This window comes from Typopeltis vanoorti, chromosome 2 (genome assembly GCF_054136105.1).
Source record: "Typopeltis vanoorti isolate ZY-2024b chromosome 2, IOZ_Tvanoo_1.0, whole genome shotgun sequence".
In the NCBI taxonomy this organism is placed as follows: Eukaryota; Metazoa; Arthropoda; class Arachnida; order Uropygi; family Thelyphonidae; genus Typopeltis; species Typopeltis vanoorti.
Genome location: NC_143550.1, coordinates 100,628,536 through 100,642,755, shown reverse-complemented (window position 1 = coordinate 100,642,755; position 14,220 = coordinate 100,628,536). Strand labels below are relative to the sequence as shown.

General features: G+C 37.9%; 1 protein-coding gene across 1 annotated transcript in view; it reads left to right on the top strand.

Moving 5' to 3' along the window:
* Window positions 1–14,220, top strand: part of wol (Dolichyl-phosphate beta-glucosyltransferase wollknaeuel) — a 172,075-nt gene that overhangs the window by 51,999 nt on the left and 105,856 nt on the right. The window contains exon 5 of the mRNA XM_090412410.1: window positions 5,254–5,364. Coding sequence (XP_090268536.1) covers window positions 5,254–5,364 — 111 coding nt within the window. The remainder of the gene's footprint in view (window positions 1–5,253; window positions 5,365–14,220) is intronic.

Genomic DNA, 14,220 nt, shown 5'->3' with positions numbered 1-14,220 from the left:
TACTTTCAGAATGATTTGAATAGGGTGGAATTGTGAGCATGGGAAATGGATGTCAGTTCAATGTCAGTAAATGCAAAGTTATGGTGTGATTAGATATGCAGTGTCGTATTGTATTGGTGGGATTATATTAGAAGAAACTGATCAGGCTAGGGATCTTGGAGTGTTAGTATATAGAAAGTTGAAGATCAGGTGCCATATAGCAAAGATTGCAAATACAACTCAAAAGATAATTGCAATGTTGAAATGAATGTTAACATGTAAAGATAAGGATGTTTTTTTGCCTCTTTACAAGGTCTTGATAGGACCTCACTTGGACTATTGTGCACAAATCTGGTCTCCTGGTTTCCATTGTGATTCTGATACAGTGGAGAGAGAATGCAGAAGAGAGTGTTAAAAATGATATTAGGATTGTTTAATACTAATTATGAAGACAGATTGAGAATTTGTAGATTGCAGACACTAGCAAACTGGAGAAAGAGGGGTGATATGATTGAGACTTACAAATTTCTGAAAGGGTCATATAGGATTTCATTTGATGGAATTTTTCATTTTATGGAAAATAGGGAAAGGACAAGAGATCATCCTTGGAAGCCGAGAATGAATGCCTCTAAAAAGAGGGGGGGTAGATTTTTCTCTCATAGGGTGGTGCATGATTGGAATGGATGCCATTGGAGGTTGTGTGTGCAAATAGAGTGAATGAATTTGAGAACATGTATGACAGCTGGTGCAAGTAATATGTGGCCTCCCTTGATAGTCCCTGACTGCCTGGAGGTCTCTCTCTTAATAATAATAATAATATTTGTAACTCTTCTTTGCATCCTTTTCACAGCTTCTTTATCCCCTTGGAACTTGGGAGACCAAATCTGCACACAGTAGTCGAGTGCAGTCTTATCAAGGCCTCATAAAGAGACAAAATGACTTCCTGTACATATCAAGTTTCACTTCAGCATTGCAATATCCTCTGAGTTGTATTTGCAACTTTTGCTATGTGATCTTTGTACTTCAAATACTTGTCCACCATTATGTCAAGATCTCTAGTTTCATCAGTTTCTTGTAGCATAACCCTGCTAATATAATATGCTGCTGGAAATCTCATCATGTCAAAGTGTATAATTTTACAAACATTAAGCTGAGAGCCATTTTCTTTTTGCCCAAATGTCTAGCATACTCCTCAGTTGGTTATAATTTACTGCTTTGTAGTTCAACATGTAACCTTTTCTGAATGGAAGATTTTCAGAAACTTAGACATTTCCCAAGTCACTATTGCACGACACTGACACCAACCGAAGGAAAATAATTACATCTTAACTGACCCCCCCCCCCAGACACTATAATCAGAGCTAATACTCTTTGACTTAGAGCTCTTTCTGTCACATCCTGCTTGGAATTGGCATAGTTTATTCAAGAAATATAGTGCAGTTTTTTCTGAAACTGGTCAATATTCACACCTTATAGAATTTTCTGCATTTGGCAAAGGACACTTTTCTTTTTGAAAAATATCCTGGGTTGAAAATCAGCCCATCCTCATATAAACATATGTTTAGATGAGGATGAGCTGTCACTTTGGAATTTAGCCAACCAAATACAATTCAGTGCTAAATCATTATTGTAAGCCAAATTGTTATTGGTTTAAACCATAATGCAAAATGATGGTACAGCATGACAGAATCTCACCTACTGCAGCATTACCCAGTTAAACAAAGTCCCCCTGTTGTTTTAGTCAAGGTACCAAAGCTAATGGCAAAAAGTTAACTACTAATCTATAATCAAATCATTATAGAATTTGATAGAAGATGACAGGTGACATTGCTTATGAATTATTATATATCATCATCATCAAATTCCTGCCATGTACCCTCAAGGGGTGTACAGGATATGATAGTACTACATGAAAAAAATTACATCATTACTCCTATCTACAATTTTCCTCCAAATCAGTCTGTTACTTGTCAAGACTCCAACATTATCAGATCTTATATTTCTATCATCTAAGGCACTTTGTACCGTATCAATCCACCTATACCTTGGTCTTCCTCTGGGTCGTTTTGCTGCCAACCTGGCAGAGAACACTTGTTTTGCTAATCTTTCTTCGCCCATTCTGTTTAAGTGACCATACCACCTGAGATTAGCTCTGCTAATGCATTCCTGGATGCTGACAATGTCAGGTTCTTTCCTAATATCCTCGTTTTTAATATGATATTGCCATTGATGCCATCTGTTCACGCCTCTAATCTTTCTCAGGACTCTCATATCTGCGGTCTCTAGTCTTTGGTCAAGTGTTTTACTTCTGACCCAGCTCTCAGATTTATAAGTTAAAACTGGTTTGAACACTGTCTTGTATATAGCTAATTTAGTGTTCTGACTAATTTCTCTCTTATTCCATATGAATTTATTCAATTGACTTCCCACCATACCAGCTTTGCTGATTCTGTTGTCTATTTCTATATTTAATTTACCGTCTTCAGTAAAAATCGTGCCTAAGTAGCTGAAATGTTTTACTTGTTCCATAGGTTCCCAATTCAAAACACAGTTGACATTTTCAATGATTCTACCTATTTTCATTGTCTTTGTCTTTTTATTGCTGACCTTCATACCATATCTATTATAACAGCTATTCAATTTAGTCAGAGAATCTTGCAGACTTGTAGCGGATTTATTTAGAAGTATAACATCATCCGCATAAAGCAAAGAGCTGACATTAACATCTCCAATTTTGATATCATGTTTAATACCACTTTCCTTCATAATGTGATCCATATAGATAATGAATAATAGAGGGGATAATGTACATCTTTGTTTGACACCAGATTTAACATTAAACCATCTTCCTGTACTTCCTTCAATTCTAACTGCTGACTTACAACTCAAATAATGATTAAGTATTGCTTGATATAATGCTCCGTTCACACCATATAACTGCAGCGTATTGAATAGCATCTCTCTTGGCACCTTGTCATATGCCTTTTCCAAATCAACAAAACTTAAAATACGGATGTTTGTTATATTCCCATGATTTCTCCACTATTTGTCGTAAAGTGAAGATGTGATCCTGACAGCCTCTATTTGACCTGGATCCAGCTTGTTCTTCACCAAGCTTTTCTTCCACAATTCTTCTCAACCGTTTCTCAAGTATACTTGCATATATCTTACCAGGAACTCAATAGTGATATACCTCTGTAATTCTCAAATTCAGTTTTATTTCACTATTTATATATGGGTACTATGAGAGCTCTACTCCAATCGTCTGAAATTCGTCTCTGTGTCAAGGCATTCTGAACTATGCAGTGCAGCCACTGTAAGACTTTTATGCCACCATACTTCAGCATTTCTGATCGAATATTATCTATTCCTGCTGCCTTTCCACATTTAAAGCCTCTGATGGCTTTTTCTACTTCAAGTATGGATATGTATTCCTGACTGCATGCCTGGTCAGTGTTTTTTATCATCGTGCTCTCATCACTGCTTGTTTCATTTAGCAAATTTTTAAAGTAATTACTCAATACTTGAAGGATATCTTTTTCTCCTGTTTTCATGTCACCTTTATCATCTGTAACTCCTTTTCCACTCTTTCCTCCATTTCTAAGCTTCTTCAACAACCTCTAAAATATTTTGCCACCTTCTTGATATTTATTTTCTATGTTCTTGCCAAAGTTCCTCCCATGACTTTTGTTTAGCTAGTTTTACACAGAGTTTGGCTTTCTTACATTTGTCTCTGTGTTCTCTAAGAGCACAAGCTGACTTATTTGCCAAGAACTTTTGATATGCTTTCTTCTTTTCCTTCACTGCCTCTTTAACTTCCTGTGTCCACCATGGAGTTCTCATTTTTCTGTCATTGCAGACAACTTCACCACATGCCACTCTAGCTGAATCAATCAGGGTTTTCTTCAAGGTTTGCCACTGAATCTCCAAAGTTTGGTTCCTGTTCTCAAACTCTTTCATTTTTTCTTCAATAATCTTTGTGTATTTTAGTCTACAGTTCACATCTGAGAGCTGCGCAACATTTATTCGCTTTAAAACTTTCTTACATGTTATTCTTTTCAATACGAAATTCAATTTTATCCTGCTCAAGAATAGTGATCGCTTCCAATTACAAATCCTCTGTACACTCTGGTGTCCTGCACCAGGGAGAAAACATCACTATGAACAATAACATAGTCAATGAGACTTTTCTTATTCCTTGCCTCTTCTCTCCATGTGAATTTATGCACATTTTTATGTTGGAACATGGTGTTAGTAATAACCAGTCCATGTCCTGAGCAGAAATCCAACAGGTATTTGCCATTATTATTAGTTCTTTGCTCTTTTCTCCAAATTTTCCCAAAACATTTTTGTATGTCTGACAATCACTTCCTACTCTGCTATTTAGATCCCCAACAAGGACCAACTTTTCCTTTTTCATTGTGTCAGTAGCTTTCTCTAGAGCCTCAAAAAATTCCTCCACTTCTACCTTAATAGAACCCTCTGTGGGACCATAGGCACAAATAAGTCTCATTGTCCAGTTCCCCATTCTCATATTTGTCCAAATTACTCTACTTGAGACTGCCTGCCATTCAAGAAGATTAGCCTCATATTTTATGTTGAATACTATGGCTACTCCTTCTTTTCCTTGATTGTCATAGCCTGAATATAACATTTTGTATTTATTGCTCAGAAAGATCTCACCAGTTTTTGTCTTTTTTGTTTCAGTCACCTCTATTATGTTGATCTGGTACTTATCTAATTCCTCAGCTAGCTCCATTTCTTTGCCATTCAAGCCTTCTTATGTTGATAGTACTGATCTTTTACTCTGGTGATGTTGAGTTGGGGTTTGTTTTCAGATTTGTTCGCGTAGCTGACATTTCGCTGTTCTCCCTGGTTCCCTGTGAAAATAACGGGGGCCTTGTTTAACCGGGCGACGCCTCAGCCGGCATGAAATTTTGTCATGTTGTACCATCATTTTTTATTTTGATTTAACAAATAAGAATACAATTTGGTCGGCTAAATCCCAAAATTGCCAGCCCATCCTCGTTCGTTCAGTATCCAAGTAGATACCCAACAGGGTGCACCACGAGAAGGTGAGGATTGGACATTAGGTCAGAAGCCCTGGTCGGTTGTCCACATTCCTTTAAAGGCTATGTGTAGGTGTCCTCTCAGTTATACAGCTTTGACCCTTAAGCACCCCTTATATAATGATCTTTAAAAATTGCTAATAATTTGTAAATTATAGACAAATAAAAGAAATACCTTGAATTTTGATGAAATATTTTATTGCAGGGCATGCTGTGTACTAGAGGAAAGTATCTTTTGTTTGCTGATGCAGATGGGGCAACAAAATTTTCAGATGTTGAAAAGTTAGAACAATGCCTTAAAGATCTTAGTCAACATGTAGGTATATTTTTATTGCATATAAATCTTTCAAAAGTTTTTTTTTATTAACTGAAGAGAGGGAGAAGTGATTTTTTCTCATTTTTGGCTGGAAATTTTTTATGTGGTTCCCACTTACAGAAGGTTGTCAGCCTATATATACATTAGTATTGTGAGTGGGCTAAGGATTTTTTTTATTCTATTTTTTTTTTGTATTTTTTTTATCACACCGACTTTTCCTTAGTCTGGAAATTCTGCTTTGGAGATGAAACATGGAACTTTTTCAAGTCACTTCAGGCTTCCAATAAGCAGGGTGGTCTCACACTGGGTGATGAAATTCATCTCCCAGCTAAAGACAATCACTTACAATGAATAATATAGTCCAACCAGACTATATTATTCATTCTAAGTTTCAAATTTGCATTTGGCATATCAGCTTGCTGTTTGTAAAAATCACATGTCGAGACAATAAATATTCTTGTTGTTCACAACAGTATTGTCTGGATATATAAAAGACAATAAAATAAGTAAAGAGGTGAACATATACCGTCATAAAATGGTATTTTTCGCAATAGCATTCTTTTAGAAACCACAAGAATGAATCATGATGATAATGAATAATAGCAGGGCATGAAAGAGTGATAATGAATTATAGCATATATATATATATATATATATATATATATATATATATATTAAGGATACCAAGTAATTTTATAAACTTGGTTTTTTTACTCCTTCTCCCAAGTAAGCAAAACAGGTACGTTTGCGCCTGAACGTAGTTCAAGTCTAAAGGTAGTGCAACACCAGGGCAACTTGCACTACCTTTAGACTTGAACTACCTTCAGGCGCAAACTTAACTGTTTTGCTTACTTGGGAGAAGGAGTAAAAAAACCAAGTTTATAAAATTACTTGGTATCCTTAATATATATTATTCCCAAGGCAAAAAACTTTTCTCTCTCTCTCACACACACACACACACACACACACACACACACACATATATATACACACACACACACACATACACACGTACACCATAAATTGTTTTGTTTGCTTGATTTTGTTATTAAAATGATCTGATTCAAATGAAACCAAATTTTAATGGCACTCCTAAAATACTGAACGGAAACGAATCCCATCCTGCAAGAAAGGAATTGTTGTTATTTTGCCAAGAAAGCTGGTCTAGGTATAACAAAAATAAATAGATAACATTCCTAACATCGTTGAATCCAATCCAGCTATGGAGTAATTATTATTTTGCCAATAAACATGGTCTCCTTATTTAAAAAAAATAAATAAAAATCATCAGTAAATCTTGAAACTAGTCTGAAAATAAGTGCAGGAGTTAAAAATCATTTATCAACCAATCTTGAATGTAAGAAGCTATTGTATTGCCATATGTTCTTCATATTATTTTAATGCAAGCTCCTCATGGAGTCTTAGGATTGATTAAGGAAAGGGCCTTTTCCAAGTCACAGAATGCCTAAATGTATATCATATCTATCCCTTGCAACAGAACTACAGGGAGATGTTCAGTTGTTTGCAGATGATATGAAACTTGGGAGGGTTGTTAGTAATAGTACTGATGTTTTGGCTCTTCAAGAGGATTTGAATTAGCTGGAAGAGTGGGCAAAATGCATGGGAATGTTAGTTTAATGCAACTAAATCTGAGGTTTTAAAATTTGGGATCGACAGAAGGGATGCTTCATACTTATTTGGTGGAGTTATACTGGAAGAAGTGGAGGAAGTAAGGGATCTTGGGGTGATTGTGGATAGAGATTTAAAGTTCCAGGGACATATTGCTAAGGGTATGAAGACATCTCAGAGAATGGTAGCAATGCTGAGGAGAACATTGACTTTTATCTCTCATAGTCCCATCGTATAAAGCTTTAATCAGACCACATCTGGATTTCTGTGCTCAGCTTTGGTCATCAGATGTGCTTCATATTATTATGCAAGCTCTCAGGGAGTCTTAGGATTGACTGAGAAAGGGCATTTTCCAGTTCACAGAATGCCTGAGTATATATCATATCTATTCCTTGCAACATTCACATTGATGTCAGTGAGAATAATTTCTGTAACTTGTTCACAGTAGGTGTTAGAGTCAGATGAAAGGAAACAATAGACAAAAAAAAGGAGGAGCAGAAATTCTGGAGCTCATCTATGTTGGTTTCTTTGTAGTGCCAGAGAACACAGGGTTAAGAGGGGGCATTCTGTGAGAGAGGAGACTTGTACAAGATTGTGGTCAGAGTTGCTGAGAGGAGAGGTGACCTCTACTGTGTAACTGGAAGTGGAACTGGTCAAAAAGAGGTGGATTATTTAGAGAGTGAAGTGGGTTATCAGGTGGGCACTACAAACAGACTAAAACCTTATTACATTATACTCCCCCTCCCAGATATGTGGACTACCAAAAATCCATAAACAAAATGTGCCTTTATGTCCCATTGTGGATGGCACACCTTCACACATTAAAAAAAAAAAAAAAAAAAAAAAAAAACTCAGTCCACTTTAAAGCCAGTATAGAAAACCTCACATTCCAACACACTGACATAACAAGTTTTGATCTATCCTCTTTATTCACTAATGTCCCACTCAAAGATACCTTAGACCTCATCCAAGCCATATTTCTTCTCGATATCTCTGCCCTATTTCAGTTCACCATAAACTCAGACTATTTCTTTCTGCAAGGAAAATTTTACAAACAGATAGAGGAGACAGCCATGAGTTCTCCACCCCTGCCCAACTTCTTTATGGAGACCTTTGAAGAAAAAGCTTTAAACTCTGGCTCGACATAAACTCACTGTTTGTCTATGCTACATGGATGATGTGTTCTCCATTTGGTTGCATGGCCTGGACACACTCCACAATTTCTTAACACTCAAAACAGTGAACACCCTAGGATCCAGTTCACCTTGGAAAATGAAAACAACAACAATCTTTCATTCCTAGACCCTGATTAAATGCCAGCCGGATGGATCCCTGGCATTCTGTTTACAGAAAACCTACACATACAGGTAGATACGTTCACCAGCAGTCATCCCTCCCCGTCCAACAATATGGGATTATAATTTTGCCCTGTTATATAAAAACTTTATATAACAGGGCAAAATTAATTAGTTTGAATAACAGTGTCCTAACTACTGAACTTGACTATATCCTTAACACTTTCTTAGCCAATGACTACAACACCCAAAAATTCCGAAAAAAAAAAAAAAAAGAAATTAAAACCATGTAACTGCAACTCCCCCCCCCCCTTTCAAAGCAGAGATTACTCAAAATCTATCACCATTCCATATATCCAGGGCACATCTGAAAAATGGTTCACGAACGATTCATCACGGCAAAAATTCGCTGAAAACGTTATTCTCTAGAAAATTGAAATAATATTGATACCAATATATATAAAAAAGTAAATGCAGTGCAAAATTAATTTTACAAAACTATAGATTTTTTTTCCACTCTCTCCACCCCTTCTTAAGGAGATTGTGGATAGTTCTAATCTGAGAGTTGGTCGGATTATATTCAATGGGGAGGTAAGTAGTACGGTCTCGTATTAAAGAATTTAGCTTACCTTTGTAGTCTTTTTGGTTAAGTACCACAGTGGCGCTTCCCTTATCAGCTTTGGTGATTACTATTTTTTTGTTGTTTTTTAATTCTTGTAGGGCTGTATATTCGTTTTTGGATAAGTTGGATTTTGGAGGTTTGGCTTTAGTGAGAACACCGACTACATCCAGTCTCACGTTGGCGATGTGGTTAGGCAGGTTGCGAATTCCACGCTCTATTTGAATCATGATTTCTTCAGCAGGTATCCTTTTAGGAGCTAGGGTGAAATTGTGACCACGTGAAAGTGCGGTGAGTGCTTCAGGCTTTAAAACTGCCGACGAGAGGTTGACTACTGTGTTAAGTGGTGGCTGGGGTACAGAAGTAGAAGTCTTTGTCAGGTTTTCGTATTTCCAGCAATCCCCCCCCCCTCTCACAACAATATGGGGTGATAAAAACACTATATAACAGGGCAAAATTAATCTGCTCAGATGACAAGGCCCTGACTATGGAACTAAACCACATCCTCAACACTTTCTTAGCCAATGGCTACAACCCCAAAAAAATCCAAAAAATACTAAAACCTGTAAACCACAACCCCCTTCCACAATAAAGACTACACCAAGTCTATCACTATCCCCTACATCCAGGGCACCTCTGAAAAAATAACTAATATCCTCAAAAAATATGACCTTACTTCCTGTTACAGACCATATAAAAAGTTGGCATCCCTTATCCGCTCTACCAAATACCAACCACTTCCCCTAGACCTACCTGGTGTATACCAGGTCCCTTGCAGCTGCAAATTGTCCTACTTTGGCCAAACAGGCAGAACAACAAATATCAGGATTTCAGAACACCAAGACTACATCCGTTTTCACCAGTACAGCCGCTCTGGACTGGCAGACCATGCCTTAGATACCCACCATAAAATTCGTTGGAAGAAGACAAAAATAATCCATGGCAGCAAGTTTAAATACGAAAGACTATTCAAAGAATCTTCAGCAGCTCTAAAAAACGTTCCTAACCTCAACAAATTTGGGTGCATGAAACTGCCCCAAATTTGGGAGACTTTCATTTTGAGAACTTCAGCCCAACTGCCAAGACTACCAAACTAGCCTGCAAGAGGGCACCATTAGGACTTTAGGAACAAAATTAGTTCTTATTTTCTTCCTCATTTGCTTTGTTAGTTCCTTAGTGCACATACCATATCTTTATGTTCCCGAAGATGGCAATGTGACATTGCCGAAATATAGAAGTGATTCATTAAAGTTATCTTTAATTTATTTACTTTATATGTGTTGTCAATTCCGTAAATTAATTACCAGTTATGTCTAACCAACGTATAAGTCTTACTACTAGAATCATGATCATCCACGGGGATGCAATCGCACGAAAGGCCCGTCAATACGGCAAATTGAGGTTGAAGATATCGAGGCAAATAAATCGTCTGAAGTTCCTAAAACGCTGCCGGGATAACAAAGTGATAACCAACTGTGTCAAACTAAAGCACCGTTTCACTTCCGAGAAAGCTCTACGTATTTACAACCGCACTAGCTTCGCCCTGTTAAGAGAACAAATTACCGCGACGCGCGTTCTCCTTGCCGACGAAAACAAAACCGTACGGGCGCTAGAGGAAGAGCTTTCTAACACACTCGGTCTTGATCTATGGTCGATACTTCATGACATTTCATGCACATCGGCAAGAAAGGAATTCGAAAAAATATGTAGTCGGCACGTGAAAAAATACGAAAACCTGACAAAGACTTCTACTTCTGTACCCCAGCCACCACTTAACACAGTAGTCAACCTCTCGTCGGCAGTTTTAAAGCCTGAAGCACTCACCGCACTTTCACGTGGTCACAATTTCGCCCTAGCTCCTAAAAGGATACCTGCTGAAGAAATCATGATCCAAATAGAGTGTGGAATTCGCAACCTGCCTAACCACATCGCCAACAACGTCAGACTGGATGTAGTCGGTGTTCTCACTGAAGCCAAACCTCCAAAATCCAACTTATCCAAAAACGAATATACAGCCCTACAAGAATTAAAAAACAACAAAAAAATAGTAATCACCAAAGCTGATAAGGGAAGCGCCACTGTGGTACTTAACCAAAAAGACTACAAAGGTAAGCTAAATTCTTTAATACGAGACCGTACTACTTACCTCCCCATTGAATATAATCCGACCAACTCTCAGATTAGAACTATCCACAGTCTCCTTAAGAAAGTCACTTCTTGGCCTGTGGAAGTCATCAACAAACTTAAACTTTATAACTCTAGACCCCCCCGATTATATGGACTCCCAAAAATACATAAACAAAATGTGCCATTACGTCCCATAGTGGATGGCATTGATTCCCCCACATATAAATTAGCCAAACATTTAGCCAAAACGCTCACACACTACACTGGCAACACACCATCACACATAAAAAACTCTGCCCACTTTAAAGCCAGTATAGAAAACCTCACACTCCAACACACTGACATAATGGTCAGTTTTGACGTCTCCTCCCTATTCACTAATGTCCCACTCAAAGAAACCTTTGAGCTCATCCAAGCCAAGTTTCCTCCCGATATCTCAGCCCTATTTCAGTTCACAATGAACTCAGGCTATTTCGTTTGGCAAGAAAAGTTCTACAAACAGATAGAGGGGACAGCCACGGGTTCACCACTTTCCCCACCCTTGGCCAATTTCTTTATGGAGACATTTGAAGAGAAAGCCTTAAACTCCGCCCCACAAAAACCCACTATTTGGCTTCGTTATGTGGACGATGTGTTTGCTATTTGGCCACATGGCTCAGATACACTCCACTCCTTCCTAACACACTTAAACAACCAACATCCCAGAGTCCAGTTCACCTTAGAAAAAGAAGAAAACAACACCCTCCCCTTCCTAGACACTTTAATCACCCGCCAGCTTGATGGATCTTTGGTTTTCTCTGTTTACAGAAAACCCACCCGCACTGGCAGATACATTCACCAGCAATCCCACCACCCCCCCTCACAACAATATGGGGTGATAAAAACACTATATAACAGGGCAAAATTAATCTGCTCAGATGACAAGGCCCTGACTATGGAACTAAACCACATCCTCAACACTTTCTTAGCCAATGGCTACAACCCCAAAAAAATCCAAAAAATACTAAAACCTGTAAACCACAACCCCCCTCCCCCCCTCCACAATAAAGACTACACCAAGTCTATCACTATCCCTTACATCCAGGGCACCTCTGAAAAAATAACTAATATCCTCAAAAAATATGACCTTACTTCCTGTTACAGACCATATAAAAAGTTGGCATCCCTTATCCGCTCTACCAAAGACCAACCACTTCCCCTAGACCTACCTGGTGTATACCAGGTCCCTTGCAGCTGCAAATTGTCCTACTTTGGCCAAACAGGCAGAACAACAAATATCAGGATTTCAGAACACCAAGACTACATCCGTTTTCACCAGTACAGCCGCTCTGGACTGGCAGACCATGCCTTAGATACCCACCATAAAATTCGTTGGAAGAAGACAAAAATAATCCATGGCAGCAAGTTTAAATACGAAAGACTATTCAAAGAATCTTCAGCAGCTCTAAAAAACGTTCCTAACCTCAACAAATTTGGGTGCATGAAACTGCCCCAAATTTGGGAGACTTTCATTTTGAGAACTTCAGCCCAACTGCCAAGACTACCAAACTAGCCCGCAAGAGGGCACCATTAGGACTTTAGGAACAAAATTAGTTCTTATTTTCTTCCTCATTTGATTTGTTAGTTCCTTAGTGCACATACCATATCTTTATGTTCCCGAAGATGGCAATGTGACATTGCCGAAATATAGAAGTGATTCATTAAAGTTATCTTTAATTTATTTACTTTATATGCGTTGTCAATTCCGTAAATTAATTACCAATTATGTCTAACCAACGTATAAGTCTTACTACTAGAATCCCCCAAGTTTCTTCTTCTGCAGCCTGTCCCACTTAAGTGGTTTGCTGTTTTTGGTAAGTCTCCTCCACATCCTCCTGTCTTAGGATGTAACCACATCCAAGTTCTTCATCCTCAAGTCCTCTTCCACCGTTCATCTCTTCTTTGGTCGCCCGTACTTCCTCCTCCCCTGCATATCCATTTGCATGACCTTTTTTCACACATATTCATCCTCTCTCTCCTCATCATCTCAATTCCATGAAAAACCTGAGTTTCCGGGTGAAAAAAACCCCCTTACATCTGTATGAGACTAGCTAACTCACCTTTAGTCGAAAGAGACCAGATAAAGGTTCCTCAAAGTCACTGACAGGAATCGAACCCAGGTCTTTCTAATCAAAGGGCTTCATCTATACTGACTGAGCTACAGAGGCTCTAGAAGAATAAATATTCTTAAATATTGTGCCTTTCTTCTTAACTATTCTTAAATATTGTGTCTTTCTTCTTAACTATTCTTAAATATTTTATTCTCTCTAATACCTATTCTAACTATTAATAGATTAGTTAATAGGAATAATAGGAATATGCAAATAGTTACTATAAATATTAGTTCATCATCAAATTCCTGACATGTACCTTCAAGGGGTGTACAGGATATGATAGTACTACATGAAAAATTTGCATCATTACTAACTTCCTATCTACAGTTTTCCTCCAAATCAGTCTGTTACTTGTCAAGACTCCAATATTATCATTATCAGATCTTATATTTCTATCGTCTAAGGCACATTGTACCGTATCAGTCCACCTATATCTTGGTCTTCTTCTGGGTCCTTTTCCTGCCAATCTGGCAGAGAACACTTGTTTTGCTAATCTTTCATCGCCCATTCGGTTTAAGTGACCATACCACCTGAGATTAGCTCTGCTAACACATTCCTGGATGCTGACAATGTCGAGTTCTTTCCTAACATCCTCGTTTTTAATATGATATTGCCATTCATGCCATCTGTTTCACGCCCCTAATCTTTCTCAGGACTATCATATCTGCGATCTCTAGTCTTTGGTCAAGTGTTCTACTTCTGACCCAGCTCTCAGATCCATAAGTTAAAACTGGTTTGAACACTGTCTTGTATACAGCTAATTTAGTGTTCTGACTAATTTCTCTCTTATTCCATATGAATTTATTCATTTGACTTCCTACCATACCAGCTTTGTTAATTCTGTTGTCTACTTCCATATTTAATTTACCATCCTCAGTAAAAATCGTGCATAAGTAGCTGAAATGTTTTACTTGTTCCACGGGTTGTTCCCCGTTCACAACACAGTTGACATTTTCAACAGTTCTACCTATTTTCATTATCTTTGTCTTTTTATTGCTGACCTTCATACCATATCTATTACAACAGTTATTCA